At 47.2% G+C, this 23,842-nt stretch overlaps 1 protein-coding gene across 1 annotated transcript in view; it reads right to left on the minus strand.

Annotated features, from left to right (window-relative positions):
* Positions 1–16,594: 16,594 nt before the first annotated feature.
* Positions 16,595–23,842, minus strand: part of KLHL3 (kelch like family member 3) — a 39,191-nt gene continuing 31,943 nt past the window's right edge. Inside the window, exons 11-14 of the mRNA XM_082490136.1 lie at positions 21,307–21,435; positions 17,835–17,975; positions 17,480–17,623; positions 16,595–17,245 (exon numbers count right to left, since the gene is read on the minus strand). Coding sequence (XP_082346262.1) covers positions 17,217–17,245; positions 17,480–17,623; positions 17,835–17,975; positions 21,307–21,435 — 443 coding nt within the window. The 3' untranslated portion in view covers positions 16,595–17,216. The remainder of the gene's footprint in view (positions 17,246–17,479; positions 17,624–17,834; positions 17,976–21,306; positions 21,436–23,842) is intronic.

Consider the following 23,842-nt stretch of genomic DNA (forward strand, 5'->3'; position numbering starts at 1 on the left):
AGGTTACCCCGAGAGGTTGTTGAGGCCCCATCCCTGGAGGTGTTCAAGGCCAGGCTGGACGTGGCCTTGGGCAACCTGGTCTAGTGAGAGGTGTCCCTGCCTATGGCAGGGAGGTTGTGAGTCAGGGGTATATGATAGACACAATAACACATTGTGTAATAATTGGCTAGTAGTGATTTATAACCTAGAAGACAGGCCTGATAAAAAACTAGATGAAGCAAGGAGTCTTGAGACATTGCCAAGGACAGCTCCTGATAACAAATAAGAGTATGTCTTGAAAAGCAGCTGAAACCAACCCTGCAGTCTGGACAAAGACCAAAGAAGAACTGGGTCTGCGCAGGGACAAAAGGTTACTTGCGTTGATGAAGAGGAATCATCGGCCTTCATCCTGATGACCCTCAGCAACCACCACCAGGAGGCACTGCGCAAGCGCAGTTGAGAGGAGTTTATGAAAACGACTTCTTAGAGCTAATTTTAATACGAAGCGGGGACAAGTTATGCATATGTATAGGCATAATGGGAAGTCTTATGATTATGTAATTAAGTACTATATATATTTGAGAAGGCCACTGCATTGGGTGTGCATGATTGTGGTGGGGCAACCCCCTGTGCTGCCCGGTGCCGAATAAACATACCTCCTTTACAACCTTCTCGGTTGTGGAGTCTCATTTCCGCATGTCAGTTGGAACTCGATGACCTTCAAGGTCCTTTCCCACCTAAATCATTCTACAATTCTATGACAAACCAGTGCTTTCTAGGTGTCTTTTGGAGGTTTCTCACAGCTGGTTGAGGCTGATATTAAGCTGACCTGGGGAGGAGGGAGCTGTGCTGACGTGTGCGAGTCCTCAGCAAGGCACCCCTCCGGGCACCATTCTATACCAGGCTGACTCCTCCTGGGAAGCTGGCTTTTCTTTAAAAAAAAAAAAAAAAAAAAAAAAAAAGCAGCACACACACAAAACCTTAACTATTCAGTTGTTCACAAATTTGCAGGTGCATGGAGAGCTTGTGAAACCTCTTTCTATCTTTACACCGCTTTTGCCTGGGCTTTGGCCCAGCTCTTAACGCTGCTTCCGAGTGAGTGATGGCAGACTGGCACTGCTGCAGCAGGGATGCAAACCCGAGTTTGGCTACGGACTTCACGTGCGCAGAATCATCCCCAATAAATTAAGTTATACTGAAGCCGTTAACCACTTAGAGACCGTTAAAGTGTCAGTTAATTAAAGTTGGATTTGCCAAAGGTTCTAAGACAAATTGTCATCTGTTCATCTGTCAAAATCTGAAATGGAAATGCCCTGAACAGTTTAGGGGACATTTTAAGGTGATCAGACAACAGAACAAGTTAACTTTTTGTTGTTGTTGTTCATATCAACTTGCCTATGTAAAGCTGCTTGCCTTCCACGAAAGCAAGAAGGGCCTCAAAGCGTTAGTAATTCCCTCAAAATGCTGCAATGAGACCAGGTTCCACTAATAGTGCCATCCACAAATAACGAGATTTGGGGAATCAGTTTTAGATTTAAGATAAAAAACTTCAAGGAAAAATATTTAATTGAAAGAGCTCAATTAGTTTTAAAAGTATATAATGGTAAAATTTATTAAGTATCAGATCTTGATTTTACCTGTTGCTTTTACATTTACTTGGGATCAAATCCAGACAATCTCTCATTAAAAGCAACAGGCCAACTGAAGAAGAAAGGTATATTCTAGGGAAAGTAAAATTAGAGGAATCTGGCCCCGATTTGTTTAAGTGGCAATTATAAAATGAGTTAACTGCAAAGATACGGATTTCAGAACCAAAGACCTTCTCCTTAACAGCCACATTAAGAACCAGCGGTGTATGCATGTCTCATCTCATGTATCTTTTCAAAAAAACTAATTAAAATCATGGCGTGGTGTCAAGCTTTTGTGTAAGTCCAAATCTCATCTCCATAAACTAATAGAAGCTTTTCTGGTTCATCAACAAGCCAGTGACAGCACAGGCAATCAGTCCCTTCCTAGGCAATGCCTGCTTCTGCGTTATGATAGAAAAGTGAGATGCTAATAACCTCTTGGGCCTTATCTCTTGAGTTTGTATTTAAAAAACAAACGAAAAAAAAAAAACCAACAGCCAAAGCAGGAGGCAGACTGAAACAAATTAGGGGCTCTAATTTCAACCAGGAGTAATTATTTGCCCTGCAACCACCTATGCGTGCTCAACAACAACAACATACTCTTTGACCTCCAGGAATTTCTAAGCGTTACTTACCGAGCGGAGCAGCTTTCAGGTAATGTCATTGAGACTTACATTTTATTAGATTTGAATCCCAAAACTCAGAAGCTGGAGGGCATCTGCCTCACTCTTCCTCTAATGGGATCTCCAAAGCACTCACTTTTTCCCAAAGTCTGTTTCCTTCCGTTTGAATTTTGAACCAAGCACTTCAAGGGCCGCGTGTCTTACTGCTAAGAAGGCTTTGGGGCACTGCCGATGGGGCAAACTTCAGTTTCTACTGGAATAAAAGCGAACTTCGAGAAGGTCTTGTAGCAGTACTGTAGCCAAAACCTCACGCCCAGACAACCAAGAAACCCCCCGTGACTGAAGACCTCATCTGCTAAACTCTGAACCGATACAGCTCTGTGAGGCAACAAACAGCCGGAAAAAGAGTTTGGAAAGTCACTGTGCTCTGGCAAGTAGTCAACATGCCCTGGTGCAAATCCCAGTTTCACCAGTTACTGCGCTTCATGTTCCCTTTCCTCAGCTTTCCCTGTGCATTTTGGCAAAGAAAAGTCCTATCTAGAAAAGCAAATTATTTTTATATATATTTTATATATAATATTTTTAAATATATAGATATAAACACACTAGCTATATGCACAGTACAACTTTGTGTGGATAAACTACATGACAGGAGGGTGTTGTTCCCCCATATCTCTCCAGATCAGCAGGTTCCTTGCAGGTCCCTGTGACTGAGGTTTCCCGATGTCTGCGCCTTTGTCACCATGAGCAGGAGTCCCGTGTGACTGCCTGGCACCTCTCGCATGCCCAGAGTGCTTCTAGGACTTAAGAAATCAAATACAATTTAAATAATCCCTTCATTTATTCATCCACATACACAAGCAGTGGATCACAGCAGGTGCGCAGGAGACCCAATTTTAACTATTTGAAGAATCAAAAAGCAAGAGGGGTGAAAGAAGACCTATCAAGTCAGCTGCACAGCATCCCACACTGATCCAGCTCCTCTGGTTCTCCTTCTCTGCCTGGGCACACATCACATCTCAGAGGCCTCAGCAGAAAATCAACGTCTTTTCTGGACAGATAGGAAGAAGGACAGACTTGAGGACAAGAAGGGCTGAGACCAGCTGTTAGTTTGGCTTAGGTTACCACGAAGTATGGATCCAAGATGTGGGATCACACAGCACTGAAGCCAACCTAACCCTGCGTTGCCCCCAAAAGCAGCGGTCCAGTCACAGAACCACGGAGTTTCAGAGTTGGAAGGGACCTCTAGAGATCACCTAGCCCAACTCCCCTGCCAAAGCAGGATTGCCCAGAGCACATCGCTCAGGACTGCATCCAGGCGGGTCTTGAAGATCTCCAGAGAAGGGGACTCCCCCCCTCCCTGGGCAGCCTGTGCCAGTGCTCTGTCACCCTCACCGGAAAGAAGTGTTTCCGTGTATTTGAACGGAACTTCCTACATTCCAACTTGTGCCCATTACCCCTCGTCCTGTCACTGGGAACCATTGAAAAGAGCCTGGCTCCATCCTCCTTCAGCCCACCCTTTAGATACTTGTACGCCATAATAAGGTCTCCCCTCAGCCTTCTCTTCTCCAGGCTAAAGAGTCCCAGCGCTCTCAGCCTTTCCTCATAAGGGAGATGCTCCAAGCCCTTAATCATCTTAGTTGCCCTTTGCTGGACTCGCTCCAGCAGTTCCCTGTCCCTCTTGAACTGGGGAGCCCAAAACTGGACACAGTATTCCAGTTGTGGCCTCACCAGTGCAGAGCAGAGGGGGAGAATGACCTCCCTCGACCTACTGGCCACACTCTTCCCTATGCAGCCCAGGATTCCATTGGCCTTTTTGGCAACAAGGGCACATTGCTGGGCCATGGATAATTTACTGTCTACTAGGACCTTACCCCCAGCTTCTCTTTTACCACCCAGGGAGCCTCCCCTTGCCCCAGCACCAGCTTTTCCACAGTGACATGATGAGGGCAAGATCTGATCACTTTTATCTCACAGTGCTTTTTTCTAAGCTCATTTCCAGGAGGGCTCATCCCCATTTCTCCGTGGGGGCGAAGACATGCTGTTCCAGCCCTCCATGTCACAGATCACCTGCTGCTGCTGAGCGTGCAGGTCCTCCTCACCCGCACCCAAGGAACAGCACAAGCTTTGGAAGGGTTTGGTCCCACAGACAAGAGGCAAAAGGCCAAATTTCTCCCAGGCATCCTTGGCACGTCTCCACAGGAGAGACAGCCTCAACCTCCCTCTTTTTTCTGCCCAGCAGTGAGGGATGACTTCGGCTTTCATTTTTATGGGAGGGACAGGACTATTACAGCAGTGCCCAGGAGCTAATTGGCATTTGGGGAGGGGACCAAGCGAAGCAGAGATTTTTCTCCTCATGTATGCCTGAGAGCCTGTATTACTTTTACCCCTAAGCAATTTCTTATTGATTGAGTCACATGGCGCGGTGTTAATTACTCTACAACCTTAAATAAGAAAGAGCCACAGTGTGTAATCTGGATACGAGCGCCCACCAACGTCCGCGTTTGGATCTTAGAGTCACATCTGGTCCCCAGTGCTGCAGGAACATCGCAAAGGGAAATTTCAGATATAAATTCTCCCAAAGTTAGACGACTGAAATTCAAAGCTCTGATTCAAACCCAGCTCTGCTAATGGTCTCCACCGAGATACTAAGCGAGGTAAGCTCTCCTAAAAAAAATAAGCAAGGCAAGAATGTTTAGCCCCATTTCGAAACTGCAGAGCTAATGCACAGGGAGTGACATCAACGAAGCTTTGCGTTGCACAGCCGCAGGGCCCCACTGCGCACACTGCTCTTACAAAAGCTTCAGATGTTAATGGCTAAAGAGTCCCGTGGATGGTGCAGACGGATCCTCTCCTCCAATGGAAACGTAACGTCTTTGGTTTTAACAGCATTTTCAACACGTACACAGGAGTCAACTCTTGTATTACGATCTCTGAAATTTTGGGGATAACGACCAGCAGAGAACCAAACTATGAAGTGGGGTAAATATCACCCCTAAAAGCTCATAGTTAGTCAATATTAGTTTAATTAAGGCTACAACCCCACAGGACACAGGTTTTGCCCCTAAGACCAATTTCAAGGCTCCCCCCTGCCCTGTCGCATCGGATGTGGCTCAGCGAATTGACATTTGGGGAGGGGACCAAGAGGAGCAGAGAGCCCCCTCACGTACCTCACGCTAGAGCAGAGACGACAAACTCGGTGGCTGAAAAAATACCCCTTAAAAACTGCTACTTGTCCACAAGTTATCTTTAACACATCATCGAATGAGGGGCTCGGACACAATGAAGCTGGAACGCAGAACCGGCAAGGTTTGTGTGACAGTACTTTCGATCCCAATCTATATGCAAAATACAGCCCAGGTCGCTGTATTATGAAGTTGCACTGCTTGAGAAGAAATTTTTCCCCCTCTCTTCCCCCCCGCCCCCTTTTTTTTTTCCTCCTCCCCCCAAATAGTATTTTCAGGAAGACGCCCTGCATTGCAAATGGCTCTCGCTAGCCAGCCTTGAGCTCATTTATTTGGCTGTGCTGACCCCCAGAGTCCGGCACCCCGTACGGCACATCCAAACGCCGAAACCCACGGGGCGGCCGACACGCTTTCCACCCGCTGCCACCAATTCAAAGAGGTTCTGCTGAAGGGAACGCACCCTGACGGCCTGAGAGAACACAGACGTTTACCCTGCTTTGACTCACCCCGCTGCACGCACAAGAAACTGCCGAATTAACTACATAAGGGGGAAAAGAATGCATAGGCATTACAATAAAGGCACAGAGAGAACCTCATGGGCAAGCTGTCGGATTACATCTAACATCTCCAGCCACACACCTGGCAAAACCCAAATTATCACTAGATAAGCACCAACTGTGGCAGAAGGGAATCCTTTATTTCTGCTGCTTGAGTCAGGAGGAAGCTGATACTATTTTCCATTTTATATTGTACATTCTTAGGAGAAAACGAAGACAGACTACTGGGTGCCGAGGGGGGTTCCCATCCAGTGCTCCCCAGACGCACATCTCACAGACACCGTTTGCTGCGCGATCCCCAGGTACCGGCCTGGGAGAGCGCATCGGCACAGGAGCAGCACCTTCACTGCAAAACATATTTTCTGCGAACGCTTATCCATGGTGGGGGTTTGGTTCACAGCACTTCTGCTGAAAACTATGGATATACACAGGTAAATAACAAGAGAAAAATCTGCCAGACTGGAAACTTTAAAGTACTGGTTTGACTCTGTGCTTTTTAAGGGGGGAAAGTATTTTGTCCTTTATTAGCCTGAGATTCTTGCCTTGTGCCTTCTCGTAACTGAAGCATCTTTCTCTTGCACATAGCACTAAAAAGACCATACGGTTTCCCTTAGCCAAGTTTAGGTCTCCTCATGGATGAGGGTTTAAGGCTTGTTTTCTGTGCAAGTTTAATATACCTACATACTTTTTTAACTTTTAAAGCTCAATGCCACCTTCAGCCTAGGAGAAAAACAAAAAAAAAAAAAAAAGTTTTTCTTCAGGTAAGAGGCATTTTTCACAACCCAGATGGGAATTATCTTCCCTGTCCTCCCTGCACAAATGGCAGCCTGATAAATCTCTTATAATCTCTATCTATCCTCCCGTGAAGATAGGATCTTTGTTCTTGGCTGTGCTTCCCAACCTCTACCTTTTTCTGCACCACCTTTTAGACTGGCACTTGTGTCCTCAGCTGCCGCTGCAGCTCAGGGGGGGGTGTGAAACCCCCAAATCCCCCTCTGCCACCCGCCTGCTGGACACCTGACCAGAGCAGGGCCGGTTGTCATTGACACTGTGTGCGCACAGGGGACGAAGGGAGAGTGCTGAAGCAGGAAAAAAAATAAAGAAAAAAAAAAAAGTGATAATAAATAGCATCCTGGAAATGAACCAGAAGAGCAGTATCGCTTGATGTATCATTCAGGACCACATACTACTCAGAAACCCTGTATCAGCAAACAGGCTGCTACGGCGCCGATACATCACCCCCACTGGGACAGCCGAGGGGAGCCAGGACCAGGGATCCCACCGGCAAGAGAGCTGGAGCCCCTCAGCAGCACCTTGGCTGCAGCCGGTGCCCCCGTACATCCCGCCTCCAGCGAGGTTACAGCACAGAGCCCTACATTTCTTCATTTAGCACCAGAGGCTGCAATATTTTGCCATAAACAAGTGTGTTAAACACTGGAACTAGTTAAACTTAAAATAGCTATTCAGGAAAACATCCGGCTCCAAGGACAGGTTAAGCCAAGAAACAGTCAGTGATGCTGAATCCTCAATGTATCCGCTCCTTGTAGGAAAGCGCCCTCTACACTTAAGGGAGGGATCCCACCACATTTTCTTCTTCCAGCATAAGTTATTAGGGATGTAGAGAGAAAGCACAACAGAGAAAACATAAGACTTCACTGCGACCTTGCACAAATACCACCTCCAACATCTGACACCGGGCTCATTTGCAGCAAGAGGGGCTCGCACCCACCTCTAGCCGAGCAACAAACCACCCATGCAATGGGCATACCCCAGTGCCAACAACTTCCACCCCTTTTGTACATACCATTTCTGCTGCAGCTTCGTCCTCACTTAACGTGCCCTCTCCTCCGGCCGCAGGGGGTACAACGTCCTTTGGAACCCGCTCCAGTGCATCCTCTTCGCTGTCAACACCACTTTCCATGGCTCCACCACAGCAACTTTGACAGAAACTAGTTTCCTCTCTTCAGCAGCTGGGACAAGTCATTTGGGACTCACAAAGGCATTTCTTGCAAATAAAAAGCATAGGAGAATCCAGAAAAGCAGTTAAACTTCCCCCCCCCCAAGAGAGTGGCCGGGGAGAGAGTGGAGGGTTGTGGGCACGTGGAGCAGTCACCACCTACAACTTGAACCAACTGATCACAATTAAGGTTTAGGTATCAAGCAGGTGTGCCCATTTTAAGTAATTCACTTCCACCTGGTTGCCCACTTTTTTTTTTTTTTTTTTTTAAGGTAGCTCCCTAACAAAGCAAACGCAGTCCCTGCTTGTTCCCATTAACCACCAGGATCAATTATAGCTGTAGCCATTCTAGCAGCTAAATTTCCAGTGCTCCAAGCCCCCTTTTTCACATCGCACTGAATGACTTGTTTGACAGTGACGATGTGATCTTTCGCTCTTTGTATTTGTGTCAATCTGCAATTAATAAACATTGGGGTTAACTAAGAATATAAAAATAACAGTTTAAATTCTTGTTAGATAAGCCAAGCTATTCCCAAGATCTCATATGCTTTCAGAAAAAGAAGCAGGATTTACATTCAAGATATAGCTATTAAAACCAACATGTGTAACTAGTAACTGGACTGATTTTTGAGACATACCACTTCTTTATGCCATGCAGTCCACAAGCCCACTCACGCTCTGGGCTCTTGTAAGCCGCGGGCCTTTTAAACCTCCTTTTACTTTTGCTCCATCCATGGGGTTAAGCCTGGACCACGGTGCACCATGGCAGATACAGGCTAAGACGCGGTCTTTGTTCTTTGCAAAGCCTGAGCTAAAGGGGGATTTTAAGAACCACCGAGAAGGCGGCAAAGCGAGTCGTGAACCTCCATCTCAGGGGGCCCTGTTCACTGATGGGCGTTTCGGTCAGGCTGGGGAGTAAGGGGGGGAGAAGCACTTGGAGTCACAGCCGGCAAGTGGTTTCCTAACGTCAGGTTGGGGGGTGGAGATGGGTCCTAAAACCTTAGAAACTCATTTAGAGTAAAAGCCTTCAGCCATTGAAACCCTCAAACGTGGTCTGAACTTGGAAAGTCAATTTAGACAAAGTCTAACACTCCTGGAATGATTTTACCGTGGTCACCTTTTGAGGTAACCACAAATTCAGTGTCCCAGGCTGTTTTCCGTTAGTGCAGAAATTAGCTGCGGCTTATCAACGGCATTTTTTCCACCAACTAACTGAGGTCTGTCATCGCTGCAGCTCTCTGCAGCTGCCTCGGGGGTTTCTGGGCACCGGGTCAAAGCGCCAACACTTTGGCACAAGACGCGTGCCCTGGGATGCAACAGCAACGCATGAGAGTGCGCGTGATTACATACTTCATGTATATTATTGCATTTAGAACTAAACCACTAACATGCAAACTGATGGTTCATTAAACTTTTTCTTCCACTGGCAAGAAACAGAATGAAATTCTGAATTAAACGAGAGCCGTCTGGGATACTGTAGCTCTATAAATATCATAGTTTCCACCAGAGAAAGTTCTGTCATGAAAAAAACCCACCCCAAACCCCAGAGTAAGGTGGTGAGGGCTCCAGCCGAGGAGGGGGGGGGGAGGCTGCGTGCAACCTTTCCCAGTCATTAAGAGCTGAACTCTAATTCGGCTCAGGTGCCCGTAGCTCCAGCCGGGAGGGCGGCTCACGGAGCTCCCCCGACACACCAACAAGGTGACTTGGCAAGCGCAGGGGCCCTGCAAAGCTGGAAGCCTTGTGCCGTTCGCAGCAGAGCTGGGGGGTGGGTAAAACGTTCCAGGTGGGAAAGTTGCAGGGAGGTGGAATGGGGGTACTGGGAAGAGGTTGGGTTGTGAGTAAAACAAAGTAAAAGAAAGCTTTCTGCCTGCGCGCGTCTCGGAGCCGTGTGGCCTTCCCCGCTCCTCTGGCAGAAAGACGGAGCCCAGTAATTTCTTCAGGTAGATCGAGGAAAGCTGAGCTGGGTGGGACAAAATGCAGGGCAGAAAGAGATGCCCCTTCCCAGGAAAAAAAAAAGGAAAGAAGCAGCCGGTACGTATATACACGGAGTTGCAATATAGTTAAAAACGTTTTATGAACAAGTGCGGTTTTTCCCATTTGCCTGCACAGGTCTGGCACTCACTCGCTCGCTCGCGCTTAAAAATCCTTAATAAATATCCGGTAAAGTCTTAGGGTCCATTTCTGCCCTAACACAACTCTGACTTCAAGCACATGATTTAAACTATACTTCAGCATTTGTCCAGTGGGACACATTCACCACTGGGTGAGATAAGAGCGTAGAAGGTGTATAACGTAAAGAAGTATGAGAAGGACATTCAGAAACAACACTTAAACCTTTTATGCTTTAGAGAAGAAGAACGGATCCTTTGGGACAGGTGTTGTACTTCCTTTAAAGGGCTCCGTTAGAAGTTTTACTGATTGAAAAAAGAGAGTCTGACATTCTAAGACCTGTAATTTACTGAGCAAGATGCTTAGCAGAGGCTGCGGAGGTTCACAATGAAAGTAAGAGAAGGCTCATGATAATACAGTTTGTAAATTGGGGCCAAATCAGACGCATTGAGCTTCAGCAGCTGTGCCAATTAAATCTCACTCAATTTGCTGAACGAGAACATTAACATTAATCACTTTGGCAAATTTCTTAGAATATTTCGTGTCACTAAGTAGTTAAGTGATTCTGTGCTTGTTTACAGCGCAGAATAACATTATATGAAGCAAAATCATTAGTCACCGAGCAACTGCGGGATGCTCTGGGAACCCCCGTGTGGTTCGTGGCAACGTTTGTGTGGCGGTCCTGTGCCTCCGACAGGCTATTTCTTTGCAGAAGCGTCCAACAGATTTTACGTTTTTTTTAATTGCAATGACTCTTTGCTATTCACACGGCAGCATCAGCACAGCCGAAGAAGAGCCCTGCCAGCCAGGGAAGAAGCAGTTTTGCCTTCTGAAGCCACCGCATCCATACCCCATCTCCAAGCCACATCGCCATTGCTTGGAAAAAGGAGATCCTGTGCAGATTTCCCACTGCGGTTCAGGGCACAGGGATGCAGGAAATCCCTCTTTGGCTGGATTTATTCATTTGTGTCTATGATTAAATAGGTACATCTTTTACCAATGTTTGTAATTTCCATAGCTGAGGTTGTTTCCTGCCCTACCTTCGATTCTGTTTCTGGATGACTCACGTACCCATTTACACAGTATCGCTGCTGCAGAAGCAGCGTATCTCATCCCGGGCTATTTCAAAACGCCTGCTACCCAGTAACCAAATGGGAAGCTGTTTTTCTGAGCTTGGCAACAGCGGCCCGGGCTGGGGCAGGCGGCCTGAGGGACGTGCGGGGGCAAGGCACTCTGCAGGAGAACGACAGGAGCGAGCATCACCCCCGAGAAGTTCGGGGACCAGCCTGCGTATTAGAGAGAGCATTCAGGGGGAAACGTAACAAGCGTCTCCCAGCAGGCAGAAGTCTCAGCATCACGACGTCTCGCACCACCAGTGGCGCCCCCCGGGAACAGCCCTCCTGCATGGCGGGAGCACGAGCGCCGCGCGGTGCACCGGCAGAGACGAGGTGGGACACGAAGTTGCTCACGCGTGCTGCGCAGTGCGGCGGCGTGGGGAAACGCTCAGTTCGGTCAGGGACCAGAGCTGCTCCGCCGTACAACCCCGCTGGGTGACTTTTCTCCAAATTTCTTTCTTATTCCTTTCCTTGCTGCAAAAGCACTTGCCCCTTTGAGCGGATGAGACACGGTGGGAGCTACGGCTGTACGGTCCTCGCCCTGCCAAAGGTGAGGTCTGGGGTGCAACACGTGCCGAAAGATTAAAATGTAGGATGGGAAAAGAAACAACAATAATAATAGAAAAAAGTCAGGCAGCAAAATCAAGGTAGCGAGATTTCTTCCTGTATTGCAAATGATTTTCTTTAGCTGCAGCTTCACAGATTGATCAATTTAAGCGTGAACAAAAAAGGGCCAACTGTGCAGGAGACAAGTCACATCGAAATAAAATAAGGAATAGTTGCAAAGTCCTCCAGCTGCACAGAGCAACCCACAATATGTCATTACCTGTTCATTGGGTAATTAAATTTCAGGATCCCACATGGTAAATTTGACATCGTATATCGTTATTAACAGATGAGGCACAAGGAGCTTTTCTGGAAAACCAGAGAGCTCAGTGAGTCGTATCATAAGCATAAGACAAAATGAGTTGTGCTACATGTTAAATGTGTTGATCACTCCAGTGGTGTAGGAAATGTGCTACTTTATGGTGTTATTAAGAAATATTGAGCCCATGGGGGTAAACTCTCGTTTTTCATGTTTTCTCGCTTCCCAATCGTGGTCACTAAAAGGTTCCGTCTTCTGCCACCGATGTCCCTAACCCAGCGCTTTCCACCCCCAAGAGAAATGCTCTTCTCCTGCACCCCGGCAGCCAAACAGCCTTAAACATCCCTTGGGAAGCGAGCAGCACGACCCCAGGAGAGCGTCAGAGCCAGGCACCGGGGCAGCATCCCCTCCAGCATTTGGCCCTCTCAGCATCGGCTCTCGTGAGTACCGCTGCCCCACTCCAAACAGCACAAAGTAAACACAGAGTTGTATTTGCCGTAATTAAAGAGGGGAAAAAAAAGCGCCATGTGGAGTGATGAGATTGTTCCTCGCTGCCATAAGCCAATGAAATCAAAACAGACCCAGAAGAGTTTCATTAGTCCAGTTTTTATTCAAATTAAAGGGTGGGAAACTACAACGTGATTTTCTTTTATAATATAAATATGCCAGTGAAGAATGTTGCTCAAGTCGTTGGTCTCACTGGACAAGACAGCTGTCAAGAGAATTACTTCGAAAAGTCCTTGGTCCTTCACACTCATGCAAAAAATCTTTAATTAAAAACATTAGCTTAAACAGTCAACCGACTCATTACGTTATACTGTCAGCTATTGAACCAACGAAGTCTGCTTTACAAAAACAAAGAATTTCACACCCAGGTAAATTATTTCACAATCGTCCATTTTTCTTAAAGGTTTTTGTTTGTGTTTTTTTTTTGTTTTTTTACATAAAATATACAAATTAAAATTCTCAATATTTATTGTCACTGTAGAGGAAAATAATTTATAAACCCATGAACAAAGATAAGGGCAGAGGAAAAAAAGTAAATTCACTCATTTCCAGACCCGAATGCCTACCACACTCCCAAACGCTGTAGCTTTGAGCAACAAATTATGCTCATGCGAAGGTGATTTATGGGCAGGATGTGAAGCCAAGGGGGCAACTGCTTCGATACTACATTTTATTAGTAATGAATCCCAAAGGTTAAAAACAAGCTGCATGTATCTGTTGAACCATCGTGTTAGCTTGATGAACAGGCATGACACAGCGCTGGATATTAAGGACTTTGGTCTCCAAACACTGCAAACGAGAGAACAGTACTAAGCTTTCATGGCGGTGTCATGCAAATGCTGCCAAGTGTATTTATGGTAATTACAGTGCTGTACACATCTGTACAAAAAAAGTATTTGGATAAACTGAATGAACTGAAAATTGGTTTTAATCACCCCCAATTTATCTATTAGGCACAAATGGGAAAGATGGACTCGATTCAAACTTGTTTAAACAACAGATCGCTTGAGGCAAATCTATCCTGCTTTCCACGCGCCCGTCTGCTTCGCAAACCCCGCCGTGTGCCCCCCTGCCCCCGCGGGTGCACGTCCCCGGGGATGCTGCCTCCGCGAGAGCCACGTCACCTTTGGGAAACCCCCCGGCCAGAATCCCACAGGGGGGTCAGCAGGTGGCCGACCCCCAAAAAGAGCCGACAGCAGAAGAGAGCTGAGGAAAGCCCTCCTGTCCACAAAGGACCACTGCGAGGAAAGAGCCCGAGTCGAGTTCATAAAGCTTTTACAAAACCTCCTGCAGTCACCGGGGTGGTTCTGGCAGCCCGGGGGGTTTGCAGGCGCGCGGCTCTGGGCATGGCATCCTCCAGCTTCAAGCGGCGCTGCGCTCACGCAGGAGCCGACAAACTAAATCATTGAGAGACAGCTTGTCCACCAAACTGCCCGGGAAGCAAACACGTGGCACAAGAAAATTAAATCAGAGTATTGAAATTGTTGTAAAATAACTAATAATCTAAGAGCGTCCTGGTGACTGAGGTAATGGATTTGAATTTATCTCGTAATGTTGAGCCCAATGCTGTCCTTCTAATCTGTTAGAATCAACATAAGAGCTATCCCAGATCTTAGTTACAACATTTAATTCCTTGTGCAGAAAACATACAGATTCACACCTACGTCATGGCCAGCAAAAACTGCACTAGAGCGTAAGAATTAGATCCAGAATTTAACAGAAGTGTCATTGACAACAATAAAAAGCAATCCAAAAAATTATTTAAAATTGTCTTATAAAAATATTTACAGTAAAATTTGTTAGCACTAGTGCTACGTTTTCAGTCCTAGAAAAAGGCAATCTTTAAAGGATCTGGCTCAGGTGCTCAGAATTAACAATACAAACATGAAACCACACACGAAAGACGGACAAATTCAAAAAGCATTTCGGGGGGGGGGGGGATACAGCTGGTTCGTCACGTGTTACGGTTGTTCATATTGCATAGCTGGAAAACGAGGTTACTTGACTTGCATAACACTGCAACATTTGAGTAGGAAAGAAACGTGTCATTTGCCATTGAGAACTGGCTGCAGCCAGGAACAGCATCCCGCATCCCTGGCGAGGGCTGCGAGTCGCAGCCCTGTCCAGCAAGCCGCAGGGCAGCACTGGCCAGAAATGCCATTTTACAATAGCAGAAAAACGCCAAAAGCTGTTTTTCTTATAAACAAGGAAGGTTTATAAAGAGACGTACAGCAGGGGAAAAATGATCCAACTTTTAGGCACAATCACCTTTCACGACATCCGACAGACACGGCAAATTTCCAATTCGCGTCTCTAGCGCTAACTACTCCTTTTTATCTCTACCCCACATCATCGTAATATTTGCCTTTGCTCCAGTGATGCTACAAGTGCGAGAAGGTCAGCTGGTAACTCCTCCAACTACTGAGCTGTAGTTGGGCGACATAGTAGCTATTTACCTTTACATTCCGTACGTCAATACCTAAGGAGGGCCAGGTGTGCCCAAAAGCTTGTCCACCCTTGTCCAGTCATCTCAGTCTAACAAGAGATGATAACTCTGACCAACAAGCTTTGCCTGTCCCATTTTATCCTCTATTCCCACAGGTTGCATGAAAAACACCTTTCGGCATCTGCTTTTGGGGCAGTAAACTTGAGCTGGTCAAACCCAAGGCATCATCTTGCTTATGTCACTGTCACGATGCATCTCAGGACCGATGTGAATACATTCCTACCAGCCTCAGTAGCATTTACAGTAGGCAACACCTCCTAAAAGAGCAGCATGGCGTACTACTATTTTGGCATGTTTCACTGCAGATTGTAGAACACAAAGCAAAAGATTTAAAGGGTATTATAGAAAAGACTAATTTTTGATTATTGTTGTTTTCAAGACCTCTGAGCTGACATACAATGGAAGAGCAGCCCTCAAGAATAATACTGCCACATCCTTGGACAGTTTCTTTTGTTTGTAAAAACAAGAACATCCAAAGAGGGATGGGTGCTACCTAACGTTCCCCATGAAGGTCAGCCCCCTCTGTGGGAGGGGACACAGCAGCGGTAGGTGCTGTTCCCCCACGGTGAACAAGAACCACGTCAACTCCAACACAGAAATCCACTTATTTAAAGAAGTAAGCTGCTCCTCTACAAGAGCTGCACAAGGTCATGTAGCCTTAGATCCCTCTGAAATAAATTTTTAAGTAGTTTCCTCTTCTACTGTAGAAGGTCACACTGAGTCTTTTTGATAGGAGACCTATGGAGAAAGAAACTAGCAGAACAACAGTGCTGGAGCTGGACAGTAACGTGGGCAGAGCTACAGAAAGCCTCAGCTGATCAACAGGGGGAAAAACAAAAAACAACCAACTACCACAAAAAAAAAAAAAAAAAAAAAGGATAGAAAATATTTTTCTCCACTAGTTCTCCTTTAGCTGGGGAGTCTTTTGGGAGTCCATCCCTGTATGCAGAAGCACGCCAGAGCTCACAAGGAGACATAAAAAGGCATCCTCAAGTCAAACATCGTCTTAAACAGAAAGCTGTAAGAATTTGGGATGTAAGCAAGACAGCTGCCTTACAGCTGGATCTAGATTTGTCTGTTTTGAATGATCTTACAAATTCTTCATACTAATAGAGGAACGCCTTCAGTACGTGCAAGATTAAAATAGCAATTATAGTGACAGTGATTAGTTAATCTCCATGCTCTGGAAGCATTAAAACACTGCGGGTATTTTACCTTGCTCATTAATCACCGCTTGGGTGACAGAAGGGTCTCGCTGTATGTAATGTCTCTGCATTAATGGCACCATAAGGTATTTCTTTTAACATCTAAATGCTCCATTATGAAATGGCATTGAGATGCTGGACAGAGCTAGAACGGGGGCTTTCAGCACAGCTGAAACGCGTAGGTTGGGAACACTTCCTATTCAAAGCAACATTTGTTTCACAGGAGCAATAAACCCCGTTGGAGCAGCACACGTTTTGTAGGGTTGCAAAGTTTTGCGTGGTTCAGGTGCTGAGACTTCAGCCCCAGGGAAGGCACTGCCCAGCAGGTCCCATCACGTACAGCAAACAGCATTCATGGCAAGTAGAAAAATCACATGGTATTTATTTCCACCATACGACAAGCATTTCAGGGATACATACAGTAGTCCGGTGGCATATACAAACGTATGACTGAGACAGCGTCACACTCAAGCCAGAGCACCCTGTTCCAGTCCATTTCTGCTGACTGCTTTTCTCGGTTGGTACTCAGAAGTTTCCACTGCTAGCAGTAAAGTCCACCCTCCAGGCAGAGTGAGTAAGTAGTTCAACAGATAATGTGCACGGAGCATCAGTAGTGAAGAATTCCAGAAGTGTTCCTTTTTACTCACGTGCCCAAACGTAGCAGTTTTGTTTCACATAAGAAATTCAGTGCCTGCCGTTCAAGCACAGTGTTTATCTCGGGACACTAGCCATTGAGAAGAACAGTTGATTGCACCACAAATAACAAGCAACACCTCGTGTCTAGCATGGAACACGTCCCCAGAGGGATTTTCGCTTTGCTAGGCAATCCGCCGCAGCACAGATGATGTTTGTAACGTATCACTTGTCATGTTAAGACGTTAACAGCAATGAGATGGGTCAAGTTAGAAGTCAGTCATCTTCCCAACACCACCTAGCTGGATCCACACCACTTCTGCTCCTCGCACTGGCTTGATCATGTGTCACAACGGTTTGTGAATCACAGCCACACCTGTTGTAAGAATGGACAGACACAGTTATCGTAGGAGCAGCTCCTGGGCTGTGATGCGGCTAAGATCATCCTGCAAAGCCAACAACCAGCAACAGGCTAGCAGAGGGAGAGGTGTCTACTATTTCTATGAAAGTTTCCTCTACTGAAAGCAACACAAAACATACAAAAACATGAGATTAAAGCTTCGGAAGGCACAGCCCTCAAGTTTATGAATGACCCCCACCGACTAGTTACCTGCATAACTTCTCCCTGTGCTCATGCTGGTTGGTAATAACGTCCACTTGTCTGTGATGGGGTTGTAGTATTCCACCGAGGCCAAATTGCAGGAACCATCATCTCCTCCCACCACGTAAAGGAGACCATTGACTGCACACACCCCTGAAAGCAGAGCACAGATGGTGAGACACGGGCTAACTCACCCCCATGACACGTCGCCTGCCACGTTCTGATTCATTCCCAAGCAGACACCTCATCTTCCATTTTTATCACTTTCTTACAATACTGATCCCTGACATCACTAGCGCATTAGTGGCATTAAAAAACACAGACAACTGCAACCAAACACCACAGAACGGCTTATTGTGCTTACCTGCATTTCTTCTACACATATTCATGTCTGCTACTTGCTTCCATGTGTTTGTTCCTGGATCGTAGACTTCCACACTCTTCCTTACTAAGGGACCGTCGTGCCCCCCGGTAGCGTACAGCAGCCCACTGAGAACACCAACGCCTGCCGAACAGAGCCCAGCGTTAGCCAAACATACGGGGGAAAGGGCTGCATGTCCCTGGATCGTCTACTGGGTATTGTCTTGGCATCTCCAAAGCACTCCCAAAACACAGGCCACACGTGCCTCAAGATCACCTGGGTCAACTCTCCACCCAGCCACCACGTGGCACTAGAGCAGGCCTGCGCAGTAACGCCTGGCAGACGTCCTGTCCTTCAGGACTGTGCCCCTTCTCAGGTAGATCTTGCTCTATCTGAGATCAATAGCCTACTCCCACGACATTTGTCTGCCTTTATTCAATCTCTTTGGACCGACTTGTTCTCTCTTCCCTTTACCTCCCTGACCGCTGCATCCCACCCCACCGCGTCCCTATCTGCCCAATATTTTCTGCCAGGGGGCCCTTTGCTTTTAGCCCAATTCCAGGAGCTTTATTTTTGCTTTTCCTGATGCCTTTGTGCCACATGGCTTCATCCCTCGGACGTGCTTCTCAATAACTGAGGGGTTCCAGTTCTTGAGGCTGCCGCTGGGTTTCTCTCCCCCGACTCATGTCCCCAAACATGGCAGCAGCACTTGGCATAAACAAGGTGCCTCCAAGGCCACCTTCCCAGCCACTTTGGCAGGCCTCTGGCTCAATCTCTGGGAATGACAGGGATCTGAAGGGTGCTTCTGCCTAGTCTTAAGTAAATTAATTAATTAAAACGTTCACCAATCCGTGAGAGTTAAAACTTCCAGCAACATATCTTCGATAATAGGTTCAAAGGCCTCTATTAAAATTAACAAGGTGGGATGTTAGTAAAACAGAAACACAGATCCAAATTGCATCATTTCAACAACAGGCATTAACCAGCAGGACGGCCCCTGTGCCCTGAAGACAGACTGGTGCTGGTGACTGGGGGAAAGGCACAGAGACGGAAAGGCGCGCACAGGGAGAAGAGCCCCGACGGCGTAAAACTGAGGGGTTTTCAAGTTGGCCCCCGTGCAAACACCTTTGTTCTGCCACATGCAGATGTTCTGCGAAAGGCGACTACAGGAGCAGCGCTGTGATGGTGAGCCAGAGAGTAGGCACCATCTGGGCTTGGGAGCTCCTGCGCCACAGGAACATCTCCTGGTGGTATGTCACATCCCAAAAATACAATGTGTCACATTGTTTGGAGTCCTGCCAGGGTCAGCAGGAGCACAGACCACAGCAGGTGCCATGCTTCACCTGCAGGATGGCAACGTGAGGCGGGAAGGGAAACCATCTCAGCATAATTGCTCCTCCCTCACCCAAAAACCAGCCAGAACCTAATGGAGACCAACCGATGAATTAAAACTCCAGCAGGCACACCACCGTTTGGGGGACAGGAACACTGCCGAAGGTCTACCACCATCACCTCTCTCTTTTCCAGATGTTTTTAACTTGCAACTGCTGGGTTTGGCTTTGACCAGGTGTTGAAATCCCAATGTGACATTGGGATTCATGATTCATCTCTGGAAAACACTGGTAATTAATCTCTAACTGCCATAAATATCCACCTTACTGGCTGAAATTCTCAGTCTGGTTGAGGTACTCCAACGTGCAACATTTAAGAGGAGCAGAACACATCCCAGTACACGTCCTGGCCCCAGAGCTGGTGCCTCCCAGTTGACTGGGGAACGGGAACTCATTTAACCAGCGAGGAAAGCCGACCTGGGTTTGCAGCACCTGAGCATTTGACTGCATTCAGCTGTTAGCAAAAACTTCATACTTTTAAGAAATAATTACAGCACATGCGGATGGGACGTCCCTGCCAGCAGGGGAAAAGCCCAGCAAACCCACCACTGCCAGCACCCGCGCATCCACGCAGTCCCACTGCCCAAGACTGGGGTCACCCCGGGGATTTGGGAACACCCATCCTCACCTCCGCTAGATGTCAGCATGGGGACGGCAACGCCGCAGCTCGGAGCGCGGTGTCATTTATGGAGCTGTACGATAGATTGCGCTGCAGCACCATGAGTGGCACCGGGCAGTCCCCTCCCCGGTGCCTGTTGGAGGGGCATCTGGGTGACAACCAGAACTTGAGGAGCTCAGTTTTCGGGTTGGGAACAGCAAATTGTAAGGCTATTTGGCAGGCAAGTAAGAGCATTCCTAATACTGGACTTGCTGTGTGGAGATGTCCTTGCAAAGCAGCACTCGGAACAGAGTGTTTCAAACAACAAAAATTCACTAAAATCCCTCTCCCTACAGGCACAAACTGCTCTGTTGTATTTCAACACACTGTCAACACCACAGGATACTCATCCAGTTCTCCTATAAGGTTGCACCGGGCTAGGATTAAGCATCAGATACTAAAAACCTCTTCAACCGAATTCAAACCAACACGGTTGGTAACTCACCTGGAGTTACAGAAAAGGTATTAGAGTGAGGAAAGAAAGACGGTGTGTAGAGAGCGGCCTCTCAACTGCCCAGCTCAGAAGGAAATTCCCACCACAGCTTACCCAGCAGGGTTACTTCAGCCCCCACGCAAAGGGCAGCCTTCGGGCTCGGCTACCTCTGGGCAACTGCCCTTTCGGCCGTTGTACAAGGAGAACTGTGCCACCCGAGATCAGGGAGGACCCAGTGCACACACTGAGCAACAGGACCAACACTGACACATTCCCTTTCATCTGAAGATGATTTAAAGTGCGATGGATAAGAGCTTTTATCCCTTTCAGAGAGGAACAGCCACAGAGAAGACAAGTGCCTATCTGGCCTAATGTCACATAGTAAGTTAGAAACCATCGAGACTAGAATATAACCCTTTTTTAACATGTCCTTTCCTCTAATCCTCCAGATCACCAACTCTTGCCAGCAAAACCTACACTAAAATCTAGTTTAGCAGGGGCAATCCGAGATGAATTTTGTTATCTTGACTTGGTCTGCACATCACCCAGCGCAGATGTGCTTTGTGCTGCAAAGCACCCACTGGATGCTTGAAGAGAAGATCCAAAAGGAAAATCCATCTGACAACCCCCAAATGATAGGAGAGGAGGCGCAGCTTGGCTTTCCAGTCTCCAGCTGAGCCTGCAGCTGGCAATTTGGGAAGATAACTCTTTGCTTACAAGTGAGATGCATGTGTTAGCGAGGCTACTTAGAAACATTGAACATTATTTCATTAATCCAGAAATTAATTTCAATTTGGCAGATTTTAACAAAGTCAGGAGAGCTGCCGAGAGCTTCCAAGCAATTACGTTTTTTCCCCCTCATGGGAAAGAGGGGGAAATAACAGGTTGCACTTGCCAGCACAGCCATGCCAAAACACACTTCTCCTTCCTTTCCGTGAGCGGAGGAGAACCCAGCGATCATCCACTCTTAAGAACACGTCTCAGAGCCGGTACCTGCACCGCTGCGTCGAGTGCTCATGTCAGCTACGTAGGTCCATTCGTTCGTGGCTGGGTTATACTGCTCAACGGTACTAAGGCACTGACGGGACGCTCCATCGTAACCCCCCACGGCATAGAGCTTACCTGGAAGAGACACATGTTGGCATCAGCATTATGGCTATGACTGACTGACATTACCATCATGCCTGATGGCCCCAAGTGAGGACAGATCCTGGCTGAGGGAGGCCCTGGGAGATATGCCTAAACCTGCTGGGACATCTGGGGAAAATCCTAGCGAAAGGAACTGAAGTAGACCTCGCAGGCAGGCGGGACTGTTTTTAAAGCTGTTAAAGCTGTCAACTAAGACAAGGGAACAACACGACACAACAGCTTAATTAGAAGCCAAAAGCCCAGAGGGTTTTCCAAATGACTTGTTGGCCCAGGAGAAGAGGTAACATCAAAGCATGTTCTGTTGATGGAGCGTTTCCTCCTGTTCAGGTGCCACAAGGCAAGGTGTGCTGTCAAAGGTCGATACTGTACATTAATTACAATATCACATGAGCAATAAATATGCAATAGCCTCTTATGTTAATATAATACCTGCATGGAAACCTAGACCTGATTTTGAAGAACCTGGGCCAAATCAAAACCAACCAATGCTGTTAGCACAGCTGAGGTCAGCCTGCTCACTTGTGCCAAGTGACCACAATACAGAAGATACCATGGGAGACCCTACCCTCACAGCATGGTATATCTGTCCCTCCCCACCTCGACTCAATGATCGTTGAATAAAATACACCTAGTGAGACCGGAGAAACATAATCAGATGCCACAGGACTACACCGTACATGAAACAAGGCTGATGCTCCACCATGTCCTCTGTTCACAGGCCCAACAGACACTCTCTCCTTGTCTCCCTGTATCATCTAGCAGCTCGTTTTGCATTTAAGCGGTAAACTCTCTGGGCAGAGAGGGCTTCTTTGTGCTTCTTTACTAGAGCACCGAGCAGAAAGGTTCAAGATCAGGCCTCTTAGCTACTACAACAACCAACCATTAATAAAGTTCAAGAAATATGTAGAAAAATTCTAACCCAAATTTTTGTACAAAGCTGATGAATAAGACCAATTTTCAATCCATAACAGCAGAGCCTGGACACAAATGAGCTATGCAATTCTTTACATGCACATAAGAATCATAGCATCGTTTAGGTTGGCAAAGACCTTTAAGATCCAATCTAAATCTCCCATGGTGCAACTTGAGGCCAGTTGCTCTTGTCCTATCACTTGTTACTTGGGGGAAGAGAGCAACCCCCCCCTCGCTACAACCTCCTTTCAGATAGTTATAGGGAGTGATAAGGTCTCCCCTCAGCCTCCTTTTCTCCAGGCTAAACAACCCCAGTTCCCTCAGCCGCTCCTCATGAGACTTGTGCTCTAGTACCTTCACCAGCTTCATTGCCCTTCTCTGGACACGCTCCAGCACCTCAATGTCTGTCTTGTCGTGAGGGGCCCAAAACTGAACACAGTACTCAAGGTGGGGCCTCACCAGTGCCAAGTTCAGGGGCACAATCACTGCCCCAGTCCTGCTGGCCACACTATTCCTGATACGGGCCAGGATGCTGTTGGCCTTGGCCACCTGGGCACACTGCTGGCTCATATTCAGCTGGCTGTCAACCAACACTCCCAGGTCCTTCTCCACTGGGCAGCTTTCCAGCCACTCTTCCCCAAGCCTGTAGCGCTGCATGGGGTTGTTTTGACCCAAGTGCAGGACCTGGCACTTGGCCTTGTTGAACCTCACACCATTGGCTTCGGCCCATTGATCCAGTCTGTCCAGATCCCTCTGTAGAGCCATCCTACCCTCAAGCAGATCAACACACAACTTGGTGTCATCTGTAAACTTATTGAGGGTGCACTAGATCCCCTCATTCAGGTCATTGATAAAGATACGAAAGAGAACAGGCCCCAGTACTCAGCCCTGGGGAACACCACTTGTGACCAGCCACCATGTGGATTTAATTCCACTCACCACCACTCTTCGGGCCCAACCATACAGCAAGTTTTTTTACTGAGCAAAGCATACGCCCATCCAAACCATGAGCAGCCAGTCTCTCCAGGAGAATGCTTTGGGAAACGGTGTCAAAAGTTTTACTAAAGTCCAGATAATCAATATCCACAGCCTTTCCCTCATCCACTAAATAGGTCACCTTGTCATAGAAGGAGATCAGGTTAGTTAAGCAGGAACTTGGACTCCCACCAGCAGTTATCATCTACAGTCTTACACTTTTGCATCCTTCTGTTTCCCTGATGCTTGCAAGGCTCCAAGAACAGGCCAGCTCTTTTCTTTCTCCCTCAGCTCCACTCATGGCCTCCTCAGGCTGTGATCGTTATGAGAGGTCTGCAAGGATCAGGTTTATGACTGTGCTCCTTCTGCATCTTCCTGTCTCTATAAACATTCCAAACTCTTATTTGCGCTGTTGGTTCAACCCACCCAGTGTTAGTCAATGAATCAAGGCAAGAGTGCCAGACCAAGCAAAACAAGATCAAGTTCCCTGGCT

This window comes from Vanellus vanellus (assembly GCF_965231255.1).
Source record: "Vanellus vanellus genome assembly, chromosome: 13".
Lineage (NCBI taxonomy): Eukaryota > Metazoa > Chordata > Aves > Charadriiformes > Charadriidae > Vanellus > Vanellus vanellus.